This window comes from Battus philenor, unplaced genomic scaffold (assembly GCF_028537555.1).
Source record: "Battus philenor isolate CCGP_79_NKW_IND1 unplaced genomic scaffold, ilBatPhil1.0.hap1 SCAF_19, whole genome shotgun sequence".
Taxonomy (NCBI): Eukaryota; Metazoa; Arthropoda; class Insecta; order Lepidoptera; family Papilionidae; genus Battus; species Battus philenor.
In genome coordinates this window covers 8,674,587-8,690,889 of record NW_027181681.1, presented here as the reverse complement: position 1 = coordinate 8,690,889, position 16,303 = coordinate 8,674,587, and the positions used below count along the sequence as shown (strand labels likewise).

The window sequence follows — 16,303 nt, the reverse complement described above, 5'->3', positions numbered from 1 at the left end:
GTTGCTATGGCATTTCCATAGTAACGTTCTGATTTGTTTGTTTTCTATTTTACAATCGAATGTGAGGAAACATATCACAAATATGTTTGTAACAATTATTTATTAGTAGGTTTATTATACATTTTATAGATTGTCATATGAACTGAATTATTTGATGTAGAGAAAATGAATGAAAGCGACCTGAGAAAGCTCCTGCAAACGAAAAATGGATGTCGAGTACCTGTTATGCCACCTGTACCCGATATTCACAAGATGGACCAATTGCCTTTTACGCCTTTACCTCCCTATAACCGAATAAAGGTAACAGTTTTTGTTTCATATTGTTAGTAGCAGGTTTTTATTGTATAAACGCGATGCGTGGTCATTTTAATCATCTTGGCGATGTTTGGGTTGGTATGATGGTGAAGTAATTCTTAGGGGCGTGTAAAATGGTGTCAAAGTATAATGTCTGTACAGAAATGAAATCTATATTTAGCACCTATTCCACCAACATTCAGAAAAAAAAAAATAGAACAGTCTTTAACCAATGCAACGTATATTTTAAATATTACAATAGTTAAAGGAAAACGAGATAACACTTTATAACAATAAAATTGTATTCGACAATTTATATAACAGAATTTAGCCTCTCAAGTTGAAATTTTAATGACTATTTAATTTGAGAAGCAACAACATGTTTTATAGCAAGTCGAAAGTAATATAAATAGGCATACCGGTATATATATAATAGGTACCAAATATTTATGTCCATGGTCCCAGTAAAAATAGTATATTTTAGATTGTATTATAATAATATTACTTTGCAATAACATCTTTTGTTAAGGATTTGTTTTAATAATTTATAGGACAAACAAACAAAATTTCGAGAAATATTAGAACACAAAGCTACGGAAAGGAAAGTAGAGATTGCACGTCCAGTTCTTCAACGTAGAGAAAGAGATTTACTTGAGATATCCGAAGATCGACATGTCGCTGTATTACGTGAGTGTGCTAAAAACATGAAACCTCCACCAATGCTAAAATCATGGGAAAGGAAAATTACAAGTTTGATACCATACAAATATCGAAATACTTTCCCATTAATCATGGAAGATCTGATCAAAGAAAGTAAAAAGGAATGGGATAGAAATCTCCATGATTTGGCAGTTAAAACCGTTATCCGGGAAGTGCCTGGAGTTCCTCGTAAGCGCTACCAAGAGCCTTATTTTAAATATCATGGCATTACGCCGAATTACGCAAGAATGACCAAATATAAAAAGAAATTACATACTGGTTCTTTAATTTTACATCCGTTTATAAGACTAATTCTTGAATCCGCCGAGAAGATGTTTCCAAGTTGTATCATAAATTTAAGTAACTTTCGTACTAAAGAAGCAATGGAATTACGGGAGTTTGAGCTGGCAATAATGGACAAAATAAAACGAGCAGACCATCTCGTTTCAAGCGCTTGGTATTCAATACTTGTCCAGTGGCTCAAAAATCCTAGATGTATAAAAGGTATGCGTCCGAAAAGAGTAGCAGAATTTGTTAGATGTGCCACGAAAATGATATCCATGCAAATACAAGAATTAATGCGCAGATCTATCGACGCTATAATTAATAGTCTGAATGATCCAGAAAGTGTTCCAATTCTACGACTGGAACTTCAATTCGACGGCGAATTTGATTACAATCCATCACTCGAGAGAGTTTTTGAAGTATATCACAATATTGCAGACGCTATTTCTAACATCTCGCAAAGACTTATGCCAATAGAGGAATATCTAAAAATACCTTATACTAATGATGCTTTACCTGTTCTGTATAATGACTGGTTGCGAAAAGACGGTCATGAGAGATTGCAAAAACAACTAGATATTGTATTTTTGCCTCTTCTTGAATATCTTGATGAGTTACGAGAAAAATACAATATGCTTTACGGTCCTCCCGCTAAGGCTGCTATACTTCAATTCGTCGAAGAAACTAAGGACTTTGAAGAGGCTCGTGAGAAGATCATTTATTTTCAAAACATCGATTCTAACATTACTGCTATTCTCGAAAATGAATATTTTAACTGTGCGATTGCTGGACAGTTAGAAATGGTAAGAGGTTTAAAAGAAAAGGCAAATGAGTTTATAAACGATATTATAGATGGTATTGTAAAAGCTCATATGAAGGAAAATGAAAGTATTTGTTTCGAGTTTGAAACGATCGCTGAGAAAGCTCTTACCGAACCTAAAAACGCTGCCGAACTAATAGAACAAGGGGTTTATATTCTTCACGCCAAGACTGTTTTAGTAGAAGCTCTAGCAGAAAGAATCTTGAATCAAATAAACATCATATCTAATCTTTTAGAAATGACATCACTAACAAAAGAACACGTAGCTTCAAATACACGCACTGTTAACTGGCTCAGAGATATTAAACCTATTTTTGAGAAAAACGCTGCTGCGTATGAAACTTTCAAAGGGGAAATGGAAGAAACGTTGCAAAGTAAGATAGCGTTTCTAAATAAAGAAGTCCTTGAAATGATTCCATATTTAGAACTTTTGGATAATATGGACGATGTTAATCACACACTTGAATACTTAGAATACTTACGTAAGCTAGCACATCGTTTGCAAGATTGTGACAAATTAGTGATATGGATTAACAATGAAGAGACTACTTTTAAATTTCCCACGACTAATTATCCTGATTTAGAAGAACTCAAAGACTTTATTCTTCCGTTTTATAACTTAGTGCACCTCGTTCATAAATGGAAGCGTAGTTATTACACGTGGATGGACGGTCCGTTTGAATTTATGGATCACAATCAAATAGAGCAGGATCACGACTTTTATTACAAAGAATTTTTAAAACTCTCAAAAAATTATAAAAATAAAATAAAACAACAGATTGCCGAAGGTACCGAAAAAAAATTTCAAGGTTTAGTTGATGATCCTGATATAAATAATTTACCAGCTCCGATGAAACTATGCGCACAAGCTATCGCTGAAATAAAAGAATGGAGACCTAATGTACAAATGGCACACATAATGTGTAATCCTGCTTTAGTGCAGCGCCACTGGGATGATATGTCACATATAGCAGGATTCGACTTAACTCCAAATGCTGGAACTACGTTAAGAAAAATTATTAACTTTAATTTATGGGATGATCTTGATCAGTACGAAATCATAAGTGTTGCCGCAACTAAAGAATTGGCTTTGATAACTAACTTGAATAAAATGATGGCTGAATGGGTTGACTTATGTTTTAAAACAAGTCCTTATAAAGACACTGGGATATTTATACTGTCAGGGCTCGATGACGTACAAAGTGTTTTAGATGATCACATTGTAAAAACTATCGGAATGCGAGGCTCAGCTTTTGTTAAACCGTTCGAATCTCAAGTCAGAGCGTGGTATGATAAAATTATCAGAGTTAATGCCACCATAGATGAATGGGGAAAAGTGCAAAGTCAATGGCTATATTTGTTACCAATATTCTCTTCTAAAGATATTGTAGCTCAAATGCCTGAAGAGGGCGTCATGTTTGTAGAGGTAAATAATATTTATCGTCGATATATGGGTACAGTGGACAAAGATCCACACGTATTAGAAATAGCTGGAGGAGCCGGGGTATTAGAATCGTTCAAAACGGCATCGTCGTTGTTAGAAAAAATTAACGATGGAGTGAATAATTACTTGGAAAAGAAACGCTTATACTTTCCACGATTCTTCTTTTTATCTAATGACGAAATGTTAGAAATCTTATCGGAGACTAAAAACCCACTAAAAGTTCAACCACATTTAAAAAAATGTTTCGAAGGTATAAATAGACTTGTGTTTGATGAAGAATATAACATTAGCGCCATGATATCGATGGAAGGTGAACAAGTCGAACTTCTTGAAACTATTAGTGTCGCAGCTGCAAGGGGATCTGTTGAAAAGTGGCTTGTACAAGTAGAGGATCAAATGCTTAAAGCTGTGAAATCTGAAACGGAAATATCGTATTATGATTACCCCACCATGGGCCGCGTGGACTGGATTTTATCTTGGGAAGGTATGGTGGTTTTGGCTATATCACAGATATATTGGGCCATAGATGTACACGAATCTTTAAATACACATAAACTAAGTGAGCTACAATCATTTCACGTCAGTTTAACCAAACAACTGAATGAAACAGTAGGAGTTATAAGAAGAACAGATTTAACAAAATTAAATAGTATTACCGTAAAAGCTCTCATTGTTATTGACGTACACGCCAAAGACGTTATACAGGACCTTATCGAGAAAAAAGTTATTGAAGTGACAGATTTTCAATGGCTAGCTCAGCTCAGATATTATTGGGAAGAAGAAAAAGTGGCAGTGAAAATTATTAATGCTGTGGTACCGTATGCATACGAATATTTAGGTAACTCAGATCGATTAGTTATCACTCCCTTGACAGATCGATGTTATCGTACATTAATAGGAGCTTATTATTTGCACTTAAATGGTGCACCAGAAGGTCCAGCGGGTACTGGTAAAACCGAAACCACTAAGGATTTAGCAAAAGCATTAGCAGTTCAATGTGTTGTTTTTAATTGTTCTGATGGCTTGGATTACAAAGCAATGGGTAAGTTTTTTAAAGGTTTAGCATCCTGCGGCGCATGGGTTTGTTTTGACGAATTTAATCGAATAGAAGTAGAGGTATTGTCTGTTATCGCTCAACAAATTCTTTGCATTGTACAAGCGGTTAGACAGCACTTAGAGGAGTTTGAATTTGAAGGTACGACCTTGAAGTTAAATCCTGCATGTTATGTTTGCATCACTATGAATCCTGGTTATGCTGGCCGCTCAGAGCTGCCAGATAATCTTAAAGTACTATTTCGTACTGTGGCAATGATGGTGCCAGATTACGCTATGATTGGAGAAATATCATTATATTCTTTTGGATTTTTAGATGCACGTAGTTTATCAGTAAAGATTGTTACAACATATCGACTTTGCTCAGAACAATTATCTTCTCAAAATCACTATGACTATGGGATGCGAGCAGTGAAGACCGTTCTTTCTGCTGCAGGAAACTTAAAGAGAAATTTCCCTAACGAAAGTGAACGAGTTTTGCTCTTAAGATCTATAATAGACGTTAATTTGCCAAAATTTCTCTCCTTCGATGTGCCTTTGTTTGAAGGTATTATATCAGATTTATTTCCAGGCGTAACTTTGCCTAAACCTGATTATGAAAACTTCTTAAATGCTTGTCGTGATCGTTGTGAAATCAATAATTTACAGCCGATCGACTGTTTTCTAATTAAAGTAATACAAACGTATGAAATGATGATTGTAAGGCATGGTTTTATGTTGGTAGGAGATCCTTTTTCGGGTAAATCAATGACTTTAAAAATATTAGCTGAAGCCTTAACACTAATGGAAGAAAGAAATCTTCCTGGTGGATGTCAGTCTACATATAAAGTACTTAATCCTAAAGCCGTAACAATGGGTCAATTGTATGGTGCATTTGATCCTATATCGTACGAATGGACTGATGGCATTGTTGCCACAATGTTTCGGGATTTTGCATCGGAGGATACCCCTGAAAGGAAATGGATTGTCTTTGATGGTCCTGTAGATGCGGTATGGATTGAAAATATGAATACTGTTTTAGATGATAACAAAAAACTATGTTTAACTTCAGGTGAAGTAATAGCGATGTCTAATGTCATGTCAATGATTTTTGAAGTAATGGATCTATCGCAGGCGTCTCCTGCTACAGTTTCAAGATGTGGTATGATCTATATGGAATCTTCATCGTTTGGTTTTATGCCATTTTATAAGTCATGGATAAAAACTCTTAATCCTATATGGCTAGAAGAGAATGAAGAATATATTTTCAACATGTGTGCTTGGTTGTTTGATCCTTTACTTTTATATGTAAGAAAATTTTGTGGTCAACTAGTGAAGGCCGGTGAAGTAAATTTAGTAATTAGTACTCTGCGACTGGTAGAAATGTTAATGGATAATGCCTTAGAAGGAGAAGAAGATACTAAATATACGAGAACTTGGTTTTTGGCTTCTTTTATGTCAGCACTAGTTTGGGGCGCTGGAGGAATTTTAAATATAGATTCACGAGAGAAATTTGATGATCTGGTCAAAGAGTATTTTAGGGGTGAAAAAGGAATACCATCTGATGTAGAGAAAATTGATGTTTCAATACCAACAGAAGGCATGTTAATTGACCATTACTATCAATATAAGGGTAAGGGTTGTTGGAAATATTGGCCTGATATAATAAAGACTATTCAAGTGAAAGAGCAAATTAATTTATTGCAAACAGTAGTACCAACTTTAGAAACGGAAAAATATATTTCACTTTTAAGGCTACATACGAAGTTCGCTATACCTTTATTACTCATAGGCCCAACTGGGACAGGAAAGAGTTTTTATGTGCAAAACTTTTTGATGAACGAATTAGATATGGACAAGTATACACCGGGCTTTATTACATTTACGACGACAACTTCTGCTAATCAAACACAGGAATTAGTCATTTCAAAACTAGTAAAGAGAAGAAAAAATAATTATGGCCCCACTAGAGGTAAAAGAGCAGTTATATTTATAGACGACATGAATATGCCTGCTAAAGAAGTATATGGTGCTCAACCGGCTATAGAATTACTGAGATTATATTTTGATCAAAAGCACTGGTATGATTTAAAAACTACAGATAAATTATACATTCATGATACCTTTTTCTACGGAGCAATTGGACCTGTAGGTGGAAGCCGTCAATTAATTTATCCGAGAATGTTGAGACATTACAATATTTACTCTATTAATGAATTTTCAAAAGAAAGTATGACGAAGATTTTTACAACATTGTTGCAATTGGGATGGAGAAGAAATGGCTTCGGTCAAGATACTCAGCCGGTGATAGTTAACATAATAACGGCCACCATGCATATATACGAACAGGCTGCCGAGGGCCTTAGACCAACACCAGCAAAATCACATTACATTTTTAATTTAAGAGATTTCTCCAGAGTAATACAAGGTTGCGCGTTACTGCGAAAAGAATCAGCTGAAAGCAAAAAAACTTTTATAAGAGTTTGGGTACATGAAATTATGCGAGTATTTTACGATCGACTAGTAGATGAGACAGACCGCACTTGGTTTTTTGAATTGCTTCGAATTTCAACCCGAGATTTAATGAAGGATAATTTTGAATCGGCATTAGATACTTATCAGAATGCTAATGGTAACGTTACCCAAGAAAGCATAAAAAGTATGATGTTCGGTTGTTTCTTAGATACTGATAGCTTAGAAGGAGAACGACGTTATGAAGAAATACCGTCTAGAGAATCAATTTTAAACGTGGCTACAACAATGCTAGCCGAATATAACACTATGCATAAAGCGAAAATGACGATCGTTTTATTCGATTATGCTTTAGAGCATCTATCAAAGCTTTGTAGACTTTTGTCCATGCCAGCAGGTAATGCTTTATTGGTTGGTGTTGGGGGTTCTGGTCGTCAATCACTGACTCGATTGGCAGGCACTATTTTAGGGCAGAACGTTTTTCAGCCCGAGATTACAAAATCTTATGGCGTTAAAGATTGGCAAGATGATATTAAATTAGTTTTACGCGAATCTGGCGGTCTTAATAAAGACACCACGTTCTTATTTACAGAAAGTCAAATAAAAGAAGAAGTTTTTATCCAGAATTTAGACAGCCTGCTCAATTCAGGTGAAGTGCCTAATTTGTACGGTTTAGATGAAAAACAAGAAATTCTTGAATTAGTACGGTTAGCAGCTCAAGGAGGTAATAGAAACCTTGACATAAGTCCTTTGCAAATTTTAGCTTTTTTTATAGCACGTTGCAAAGTTAAGTTACATATTGTATTATGCTTTAGCCCCATAGGTAGTTCCTTTAAAACGAGGCTAAGACTTTATCCATCTTTAGTAAATTGTTGTACTATTGATTGGTACGATAGCTGGCCTGAAGACGCTTTAGAAATGGTTGCAAATTATTACATGGTTAAAGTTAATGTCCCGGATAACGTAAAATTAACTGCAGTAATTGCTTGTAAGCAATTTCACGTAGACGCACGTATAATATCTGCTGATTTCTTTAATCAATTCGGGAGGAAAACATATGTAACATCGGCATCTTACCTTAATTTAATCAAATCTTTTACGACACTTACTAATAAAAAACAACGCGAATTAAGAGCAGCAAAGCTAAGATACACAAATGGTTTAGATAAGTTAGGACAGGCCGCGGAAGCAGTTGCTATAATGCAACAAGATTTAAATGCTTTGAAACCTCAATTAATGGTTATGGCAGCAAAATCTGCTAAGATGATGCAAGAAATAGAAGTCGAGACGGCCATAGCTGATAAAGCCGCGGCACAAGTTAGGGAAGATCAAAAAGTGGCTAACGTACAAGCGGCAGCAGCAGAAGAGCTAAAGAAGGATTGTGAAGCTGATCTAGCACTTGCCTTACCGATTTTAGAAGATGCTATTGCTGCATTAAATACCTTAAAGCCCGCTGATATAACTATTGTAAAATCAATGAAAAATCCACCAGCTACAGTAAAATTAGTTATGGCAGCTGTGTGCGTTATGAAAGGTATTCCGCCTGACAAAATACCAGACCCTGATAACCCCGGTAAGAAAATGTTAGATTTTTGGGGTCCTAGTAAAAGAATATTAGGCGATATGGGCTTTCTAGATTCTTTGAAAAATTTTGATAAAGACAATATTCCGGTTGCTACGATGCAAAAGATTAGAAAAGAGTATTTATCAAACAAGGACTTCAAACCTCATATTATAGCTAAAGCATCTACGGCTGCTGAAGGGCTTTGCAAATGGATAATTGCTATGGACATGTATGATGCCGTGGCAAAGGTAGTAGCTCCAAAAAAAGCAAAATTGAATGCTGCTGAAAAAGAATTTTCTGAGACAATGGCAATATTGGAAGAAAAAAAGGCAACGGTTGCACGTTTGGAAGCTCGACTAGCAGAGTTGAATGAAGCCTTAGAAGAAGCAAATATTAAGAAAAAAGTGTTAGAAGATGAAGTACAGTTATGTGTAGACAAATTATTTCGAGCCGAAAAATTAATCGGAGGATTGGGTGGGGAAAAAGTACGTTGGACAGCAGCTGCTGCAAACTTACAAAACTTATTTGATAACCTTGCAGGGGATATATTAGTTTCTTGTGGAATAATAGCTTATCTTTCACCGTTTACATTACCGATTAGGATAACAGCCATTGAAAATTGGAGAGAACTTGTAATAAAATTGGATATGCCCCACTCTCCAACATATGTATTAAAAGATGTGTTGGGAACTGATATTAAAATCCAGAATTGGTGTATTGCTGGTTTACCTCGGGATTCCTTTTCTATTGATAATGGGGTGATTTTAGACAATTCAATGAGATGGTCTTTGTTAGTTGACCCACAGGGACAAGCCAACAAATGGATTAAAACAATGGAGAAACCTTTTGATTTACAAATAATGAAATTTACTGATGGAAATTATATGAAAGTAATTGAAACATGCTTAGAATATGGCAAACCTGCTTTGATAGAATGTGTCTTAGAAGATGTTGAAGCCCCATTAGATCCAATTTTAATGAAAAATACTTACACTCAGGGTGGTAAGGAATTTATTGCACTTGGAGAAAACGTTATTGAATACCATCCTTTATTCAGACTTTATATGACAACAAAACTGAGGAATCCGCACTATTTACCTGAAATATTTAACAAGGTCACCCTAATCAATTTTGCATTAACAAAAGACGGTTTAGAGGATCAATTATTAGGAATTGTAGTTGCAAAAGAGAGGCCAGATTTGCAAGAAAAAAGAGAAAAGTTAATAGTGCAAGGAGCTGCAAATCGTGCAGCACTTAAACAAGTCGAAGACGACATTTTACGTACATTACAAGAATCAAAAGGTGATATTTTAGAAGACGAAACAGCTATTGAGGTTCTGGATTCTTCCAAACTGTTAGCAGTTGATATTATGAAAAAACAGGAAGCTAGTTTAGAAACTGAAGAAATTATAGAGAAATTCAGATTAGGCTACAGGCCTATAGCATCTCATTCAGCTGTTTTATACTACTGTGTTACTGAACTACCCAACGTGGATCCAATGTATCAGTATTCCTTGACATGGTTTATAAATTTGTATATATTATCAATAGAAAACGCTAATAAATCCAAAGATTTAGAAAAACGTTTAAAGTTTTTGAAAGAAACTTTTACTTACAATTTATATAGTAATGTGTGCCGATCGCTTTTCGATAAAGATAAACTAATGTTTTCTTTTGTTATGTGCTCAAAAATGATGTTAGCTACTACTGAAATTAACCATGACGAATATATATTTCTAATAACGGGAGGAATTTCAGTTGAAAATCCATTAAAGAAACCTGTTGATTGGTTACCAGACAAAGGATGGGATGAAATTTGTCGTATTAATGATTTAACAGTCTTTAAAGGATTTAAAAAAAGTTTTGAGAGCGCAACAAATAAATGGAAAGAAGTGTACGATCATTTAGAGCCGCACAATCAACCATTGCCCTTAGGATGGGAAGAAAAGTTAACGGCATTCCAAAAATTATTGATTGTTCGAATTTTGAGACCTGACAAATTAACAGTTGCAATATCTGAATTTGTAGACAAGCAATTGGGTCGAAAATTTATAACACCTCCACCATTTGACATTGGTAAATCATTTGGTGATTCCAACTGTTTGGCACCGTTGATATTCATCCTGTCTCCTGGCTCAGACCCCATGGGAGCATTGATAAAATACTGCGAAAAAATGGGTTTTGCGCACAGATTTAATTCGATCTCTTTAGGACAGGGTCAGGGACCTATTGCAAAAGCGATGATAGAAAGAGCTCAATTAGAAGGAGGCTGGGTTTGTTTGCAAAACTGTCATTTAGCCGTTTCGTGGCTTCCAGTGCTTGAAAAAATTGTGGAAAATTTTGATTTGACGAATACTGATTTAAGTTTTAGGTTATGGCTTACTAGTTATCCGTCTGACAAATTTCCTCAATCAGTTTTACAAGTTGCTGTAAAAATGACTAATGAAGCTCCTACTGGATTACAGCATAATATGTACAGATCCTACATGTCAGAACCGCTAAAAGAACCTGAGTTTTTCGAAGGATGCCCTGACAAAGATAAACCTTTTAGTAAACTTTTATACGGAATTTGTTTCTTCCATGCCGTGGTACAAGAAAGAAAAAAATTTGGTCCTTTGGGATGGAATATTCAATATGGTTTTAATGATTCAGATTTCCAAATATCAGTAATGCAACTGCAAATGTTCTTAAATCAATATGAAGAAATTCAATATGTAGCTATAAAATATTTAACTGGAGAATGCAATTACGGGGGTAGGGTAACTGATGATTGGGATCGGAGGTTAATTGTTACAATCTTAGATAATTATGTTAATCCTGGAGTAGTCAGTGACCCAAACTATTTATTTTGTGATTTAGGACCACAATATGGATTGCCGCGTAGATGTGAATACCAAGATTATCTTAAACATATTGAATCCGTTCCTGTATCGCCTCCACCGGAAGTTTTTGGCTTACATATGAATGCGGGTATAACTAGAGATCATGCTATTTCCTTGGAGCTAACTTCAACTTTGGTTCTAGTGGAAGGTGGTGGTAGCGGAGGAGAAGGCGGAAATACTGAAGTTATTCTTGTTCAAATGGCAACAGAAATTTTGTCTAAACTCCCATCTCTTTTCGATACTGAAGACGCTCAAGCAAAGTATCCTGTAGATTATAACGAATCAATGAATACAGTACTTATTCAGGAAATGGAAAGGTTTAATAAACTACTCAATGAAGTTACAAGGTCTCTTTTAGATTTACAAAAGGCTGTAAAAGGACTTATAGTTATGTCACCAGCATTAGATATGATGGCAAATGCAATGTTACTAGGGAGGATACCAGAGAATTGGTCCAAGTTATCGTACCCGAGCTTAAAACCCCTTTCAAGTTACGTTCTGGATCTAGTTGAAAGGTTAGCTATGTTGGAAAACTGGTACGAAGATGGTAAACCCCCAACATTTTGGCTCTCAGGCTTCTTTTTCACACAAGCATTCCTTACAGGCTCAATCCAAAACTATGCTAGAGCTAAAAAGATTCCTATTGATCTGTTAGTATTTGACTTTGAGGTTCGAATAGTAGACTATGAGAAAACTCCTCCTGAGTGGGGCGTTTACGTAAAAGGTCTCTTTCTTGATGGCGGTCGGTGGGATCATAATAATCATGTTATTGCTGAGCAATACCCTAAAATACTAAACGACAATATGCCGGTAGTGTGGTTGTATCCTAAATTAAAGACTGAATTTGCGGAAGGAACGCGATATAAATGTCCCTTATACAAGACATTGGAGAGGAAAGGTGTTTTGGCTACAACCGGACACTCGTCAAATTTTGTATTGGCGTTTTATTTACCGTCAGATAAACCGTCAGCTCACTGGATACAACGAAGTGTAGCCTTAATCTTGCAACTGGACAACTAGCGACGATCTGCACATATATTTATGTTTAATACTATCGTTAAATTATGTTATAGATATATTTAAATGAAATGTTTTATAAAACATTTTATGTGAAAGTTACACAGCAATCTGCTAGCATATCTATTAGTGAAAAATATTTATAATTTTCATGATATATTTAGTAATGATTTATTGAAGGTATTAGTTAAAGGTGAAGGTAATTAGTATGCCAAAAGGTATTTGGAGCTTCGTAGCCAAAAGACTAAAGTTGTTAATGATTTATTTTTCTAAAATAAACTAATTATCTTCGTCATTTTAGTCATAAGACGTTCATCGATGGACAATGATCTCCATCATAAATTTCTAATAGGACCAGTTGAGTGCGGCCTGCATCCAGTATCTTTCGATGGCCTTACGCCACGCTTACCGCTGCATGGTCATCACTTGAGAACCTTTAGGCCCCAGCAGCCCTGTGATGGGCACTACCGAGTGCCACTTCAACTTTTCAATTCCCTGGGCTGTGCCTGTTATTTTCACAAATTTTTTCATCCATAATTCGATCTTATAGAGGAATCCCAACCACTTCATATACAATCAATATTAATTCTACTAAATTTGCTTAACCAGCTATAAATAGTAGAAAATAGCTAAATGTTATTTGATGGACTGATGTACGCGTAACTTAAAATGACTTTTCTCTTTTAAACGCCCTTCTGAATTAATCACCTTATAAAAGAAGACGTTTTTCTTTATAAACGTTCAATATGAAAATAACTTCATGAACATTAGTTTCTTATTTGTTTCTTATTCTTTTGTAAATTTACTTTTGAGCTCAGGCTAACTCATAATAAGAATTTTAAATTTACTAAAGTATTTATGAAATCAATGTTCGAAGTTATGTTGTTGTAAACATAGCTTAATTTTATAATTTAAATTAACGGTAGTAAATAATATTATATTAGGGAAACTAGTAAGTAATGGCGCTTTCTTATGATGTAAATTTACAAGACTAAACTTTGCAAGTTCTTATTTCTAATCAACAATAAAATATATTTACCTTCGTTATCGACAAGTTAGCCATCTAGTATACAGATTTTCAAAGTCGGAGTGGTAAAAACCATTAGATTTTTAAAAAGACATTACTTTCTGGTCCCCCTAATAAATGCCAACGTATCAAGCAAATTGAAACAATAGAATAATGGGCGTTTTATGTAAAAGTACTAATTTATAATTTACCAATTTACTACAAAATAAAAACGCATGTTATTCAAGATTTATTTGTTTATTTTTTATCACTCAGTTTATACATTATAATGTCACAGCCACATACAAATTAAGTTTTCTTTTTGTTATCGAGTGACCGTCTTAATTTATCTGCCTCAATTAAGTTCCGCTTTAGGTCCAACATTATTGTTTTATTGCGTTTCTATAACAATAAGAAAGATTAATATTTTGTTCTAAAAAATTAAATCTAATTTAAAACTCTTTAATACAAATTTAAAAATAAATTTAAGAAATCTAATTTTAAAATAAAGAATAGTGGTGCATTTTATTAAATTACATATAAAAGCATTAAATGGGCAAATGTATATTCAATCATCCCCTTCATAAAGTTATTACTGTGAAATATGTTACATTATTTTCTCTGTTAAAATGCGACAGGCCAATATCTACCGCTGGTGCAAAGACTGCAGGGATAGACGATAATAAATAATTTCATTTAATATGAAGTAATCCAAGCTTTAAAAACGCTTTTTCTTATTATACTATCATTCCGCTATTTATTATTTCTGGACCCATTGATTTTTGGATAAAGCATATTATATGTAAATAGTAAATGAATTATACATTTACGTTTTAAAAGCTCTTACACCAATTACTAATCATCCCTATTTATAGTTTTATTTTATAAGAGCTAATATTAGAGAGTGATGATAAGCTAACCTTTAGCTCGATGCATTCTCTTTCTATAGAAATGCATTCAGCTTCCACAGCAACTGCTTTTTTGTTTTGTATCTCGTTAACCGAGAGCTGTATATCAGTTTCATCGGCTTTACCATCAGCATCTTCAAAATCTTCATATTTAAGTTGCAGCGAATTTTGTTCTTAACATAAAAATAAAACATCCGATATCTTTTGATTTTTAGAAATGGTAGTACCTAAGAATTCTCTAATTTTAATAAAGGAAAGTTGTGTGCAAAGTAAACAGTTATTTCAAGCGAAACGCTTATATTTGACAAAGTTACATGGCTATTTATACACCTGCGAGAATAATATTATAAAAGCTCCCATGATTGCGCGGCTCGAAGTCGTTCGTCTGTCTGATTTTGTCTACTGTGTGATTTTGGTGCCAGTCGAGACCCGCGGGTTAGCAAGCGGCCGGTAAAAAATGGAAGTACAAGTGGCGGCTATATACACATTAAATTACTACTAAGAATATAAAAATACTTGTAATACTTTTAATTATTAATTTGGGCAAAAACCAAAGAACGTCATCAGACTATAATCTGTGAAAAAAGGAAAAATTGAAGAGAATATTCTTGTAAAAAAACAACTTCGGACTTGAATTAGTGTTTGCTTAATTCCTTATAAAGTTAATAAAATTTTATATTACCTTTTGATAATAAATCCTTGAAGCCTTTCACATGCTTCCTGAGATTTTCACGTTGTTGCTCTATTTTAGATTGTTCGGAAATATACCATATATCAATCATTTCCATTTGATGTTTTTGTTCCGATATCTCTTTAGCAAGTTCCTAACAAGAAATCAAAAGTCATGCATGTAGTTCGCAATAAGTTGAACAGAAAATTTAACCACAAATATTTTAACTAATAAAGTTATTATTTCTTACACGTGATGTGAACAGCCATGTAACTGTAGCCGCCACTTTGACCCTTTTACTTTTTATTTATTTATCTATAGGCTGCTTGTTGACCCGCAAGTCCAGACTGATGCCAAAAAAATCGTTTTATTATCAAGAGCCGGACTTCGAGTTACAAACAAAGTGTAACAAGATTGTAAATTATACGTCACGCAACTATAGGAACTTTGACAAATACAACTTTATTTTAACTGACTTGCTTTGCTGCCTAAATGGCATTTACAGATTTCGTGGGTGCGAGAGAGCATAGCGCTGACGACTCTTCGCTTAACACGACTTTAAAGGAAGCAATGCTAGAGGACTCCCTAAGGAGCTTCGGCTCGGGCCGCTACAGGCTACTGTTTCACCGGAATGGGAGGCCGATGAGCACTTAAATCGCTTTAGTCGACGCTTTCTGGAGTTGTTAGAGTCAAGGGGACCTCGCCTTAGGCTGTCACTAGTCGATAACACCCGTTTCACATTTTGACTCAATGGGTCCCGTGAGGGCCGAACCTCGACTTGGTTGCTAACTATTACCTAGCTTACATAACTACCGCATCGAAGAGCGTCTTCACATAAGAGCCGACCTCGACTCCGACGAGACCAGTTGGTTTTCGAACGGCTGTGAAATTTTTTGTATCATGTATGTCTGAATGTCGTCGCGTCGTCCGTATATCCAAGCCCATGTCTCAACACGGCGTGGCGTTTGAATGTGTCGGATGTGGTCATTTGGTTGGTGGCAGCAGCTACAATCAGCGGGTTTGTGTGTTGAGCGACAGAGTCAAAGCGATAAATCGAAGCCCATTTTAAAAACTAGCGATCATGGCTGTTCCAAGTCTACGTGCAGATCTTCATTACGAACGTACCACGCGCACCCTGTGTATGAACCTGTTTTGTTTAATTTGAAGATTGTGAATGACACGCGGATTTGCAGCAGTACGGTCTGATCAT

General features: G+C 35.1%; 1 protein-coding gene across 1 annotated transcript; it reads left to right on the top strand.

Moving 5' to 3' along the window:
* The first annotated feature begins 165 nt into the window (after nucleotides 1-165).
* Nucleotides 166-12,512, top strand: Dhc62B (Dynein heavy chain at 62B). Its single transcript, XM_068764523.1, has 2 exons — nucleotides 166-300; nucleotides 846-12,512. The coding sequence occupies exons 1-2, from the start codon at nucleotides 166-168 to the stop codon at nucleotides 12,510-12,512; spliced, it is 11,802 nt and encodes a 3,933-aa protein (XP_068620624.1).
* Nucleotides 12,513-16,303: the final 3,791 nt, after the last annotated feature.

Coding starts and splice junctions, on each gene's coding strand:
- Dhc62B (XM_068764523.1), top strand. CDS start 166: ATGAATGAAAGCGACCTGAGAAAGCTCCTGCAAACGAAAAATGGATGT. Junction 301..845: donor CTCCCTATAACCGAATAAAG/GTAACAGTTTTT, acceptor AATAATTTATAG/GACAAACAAACAAAATTTCG.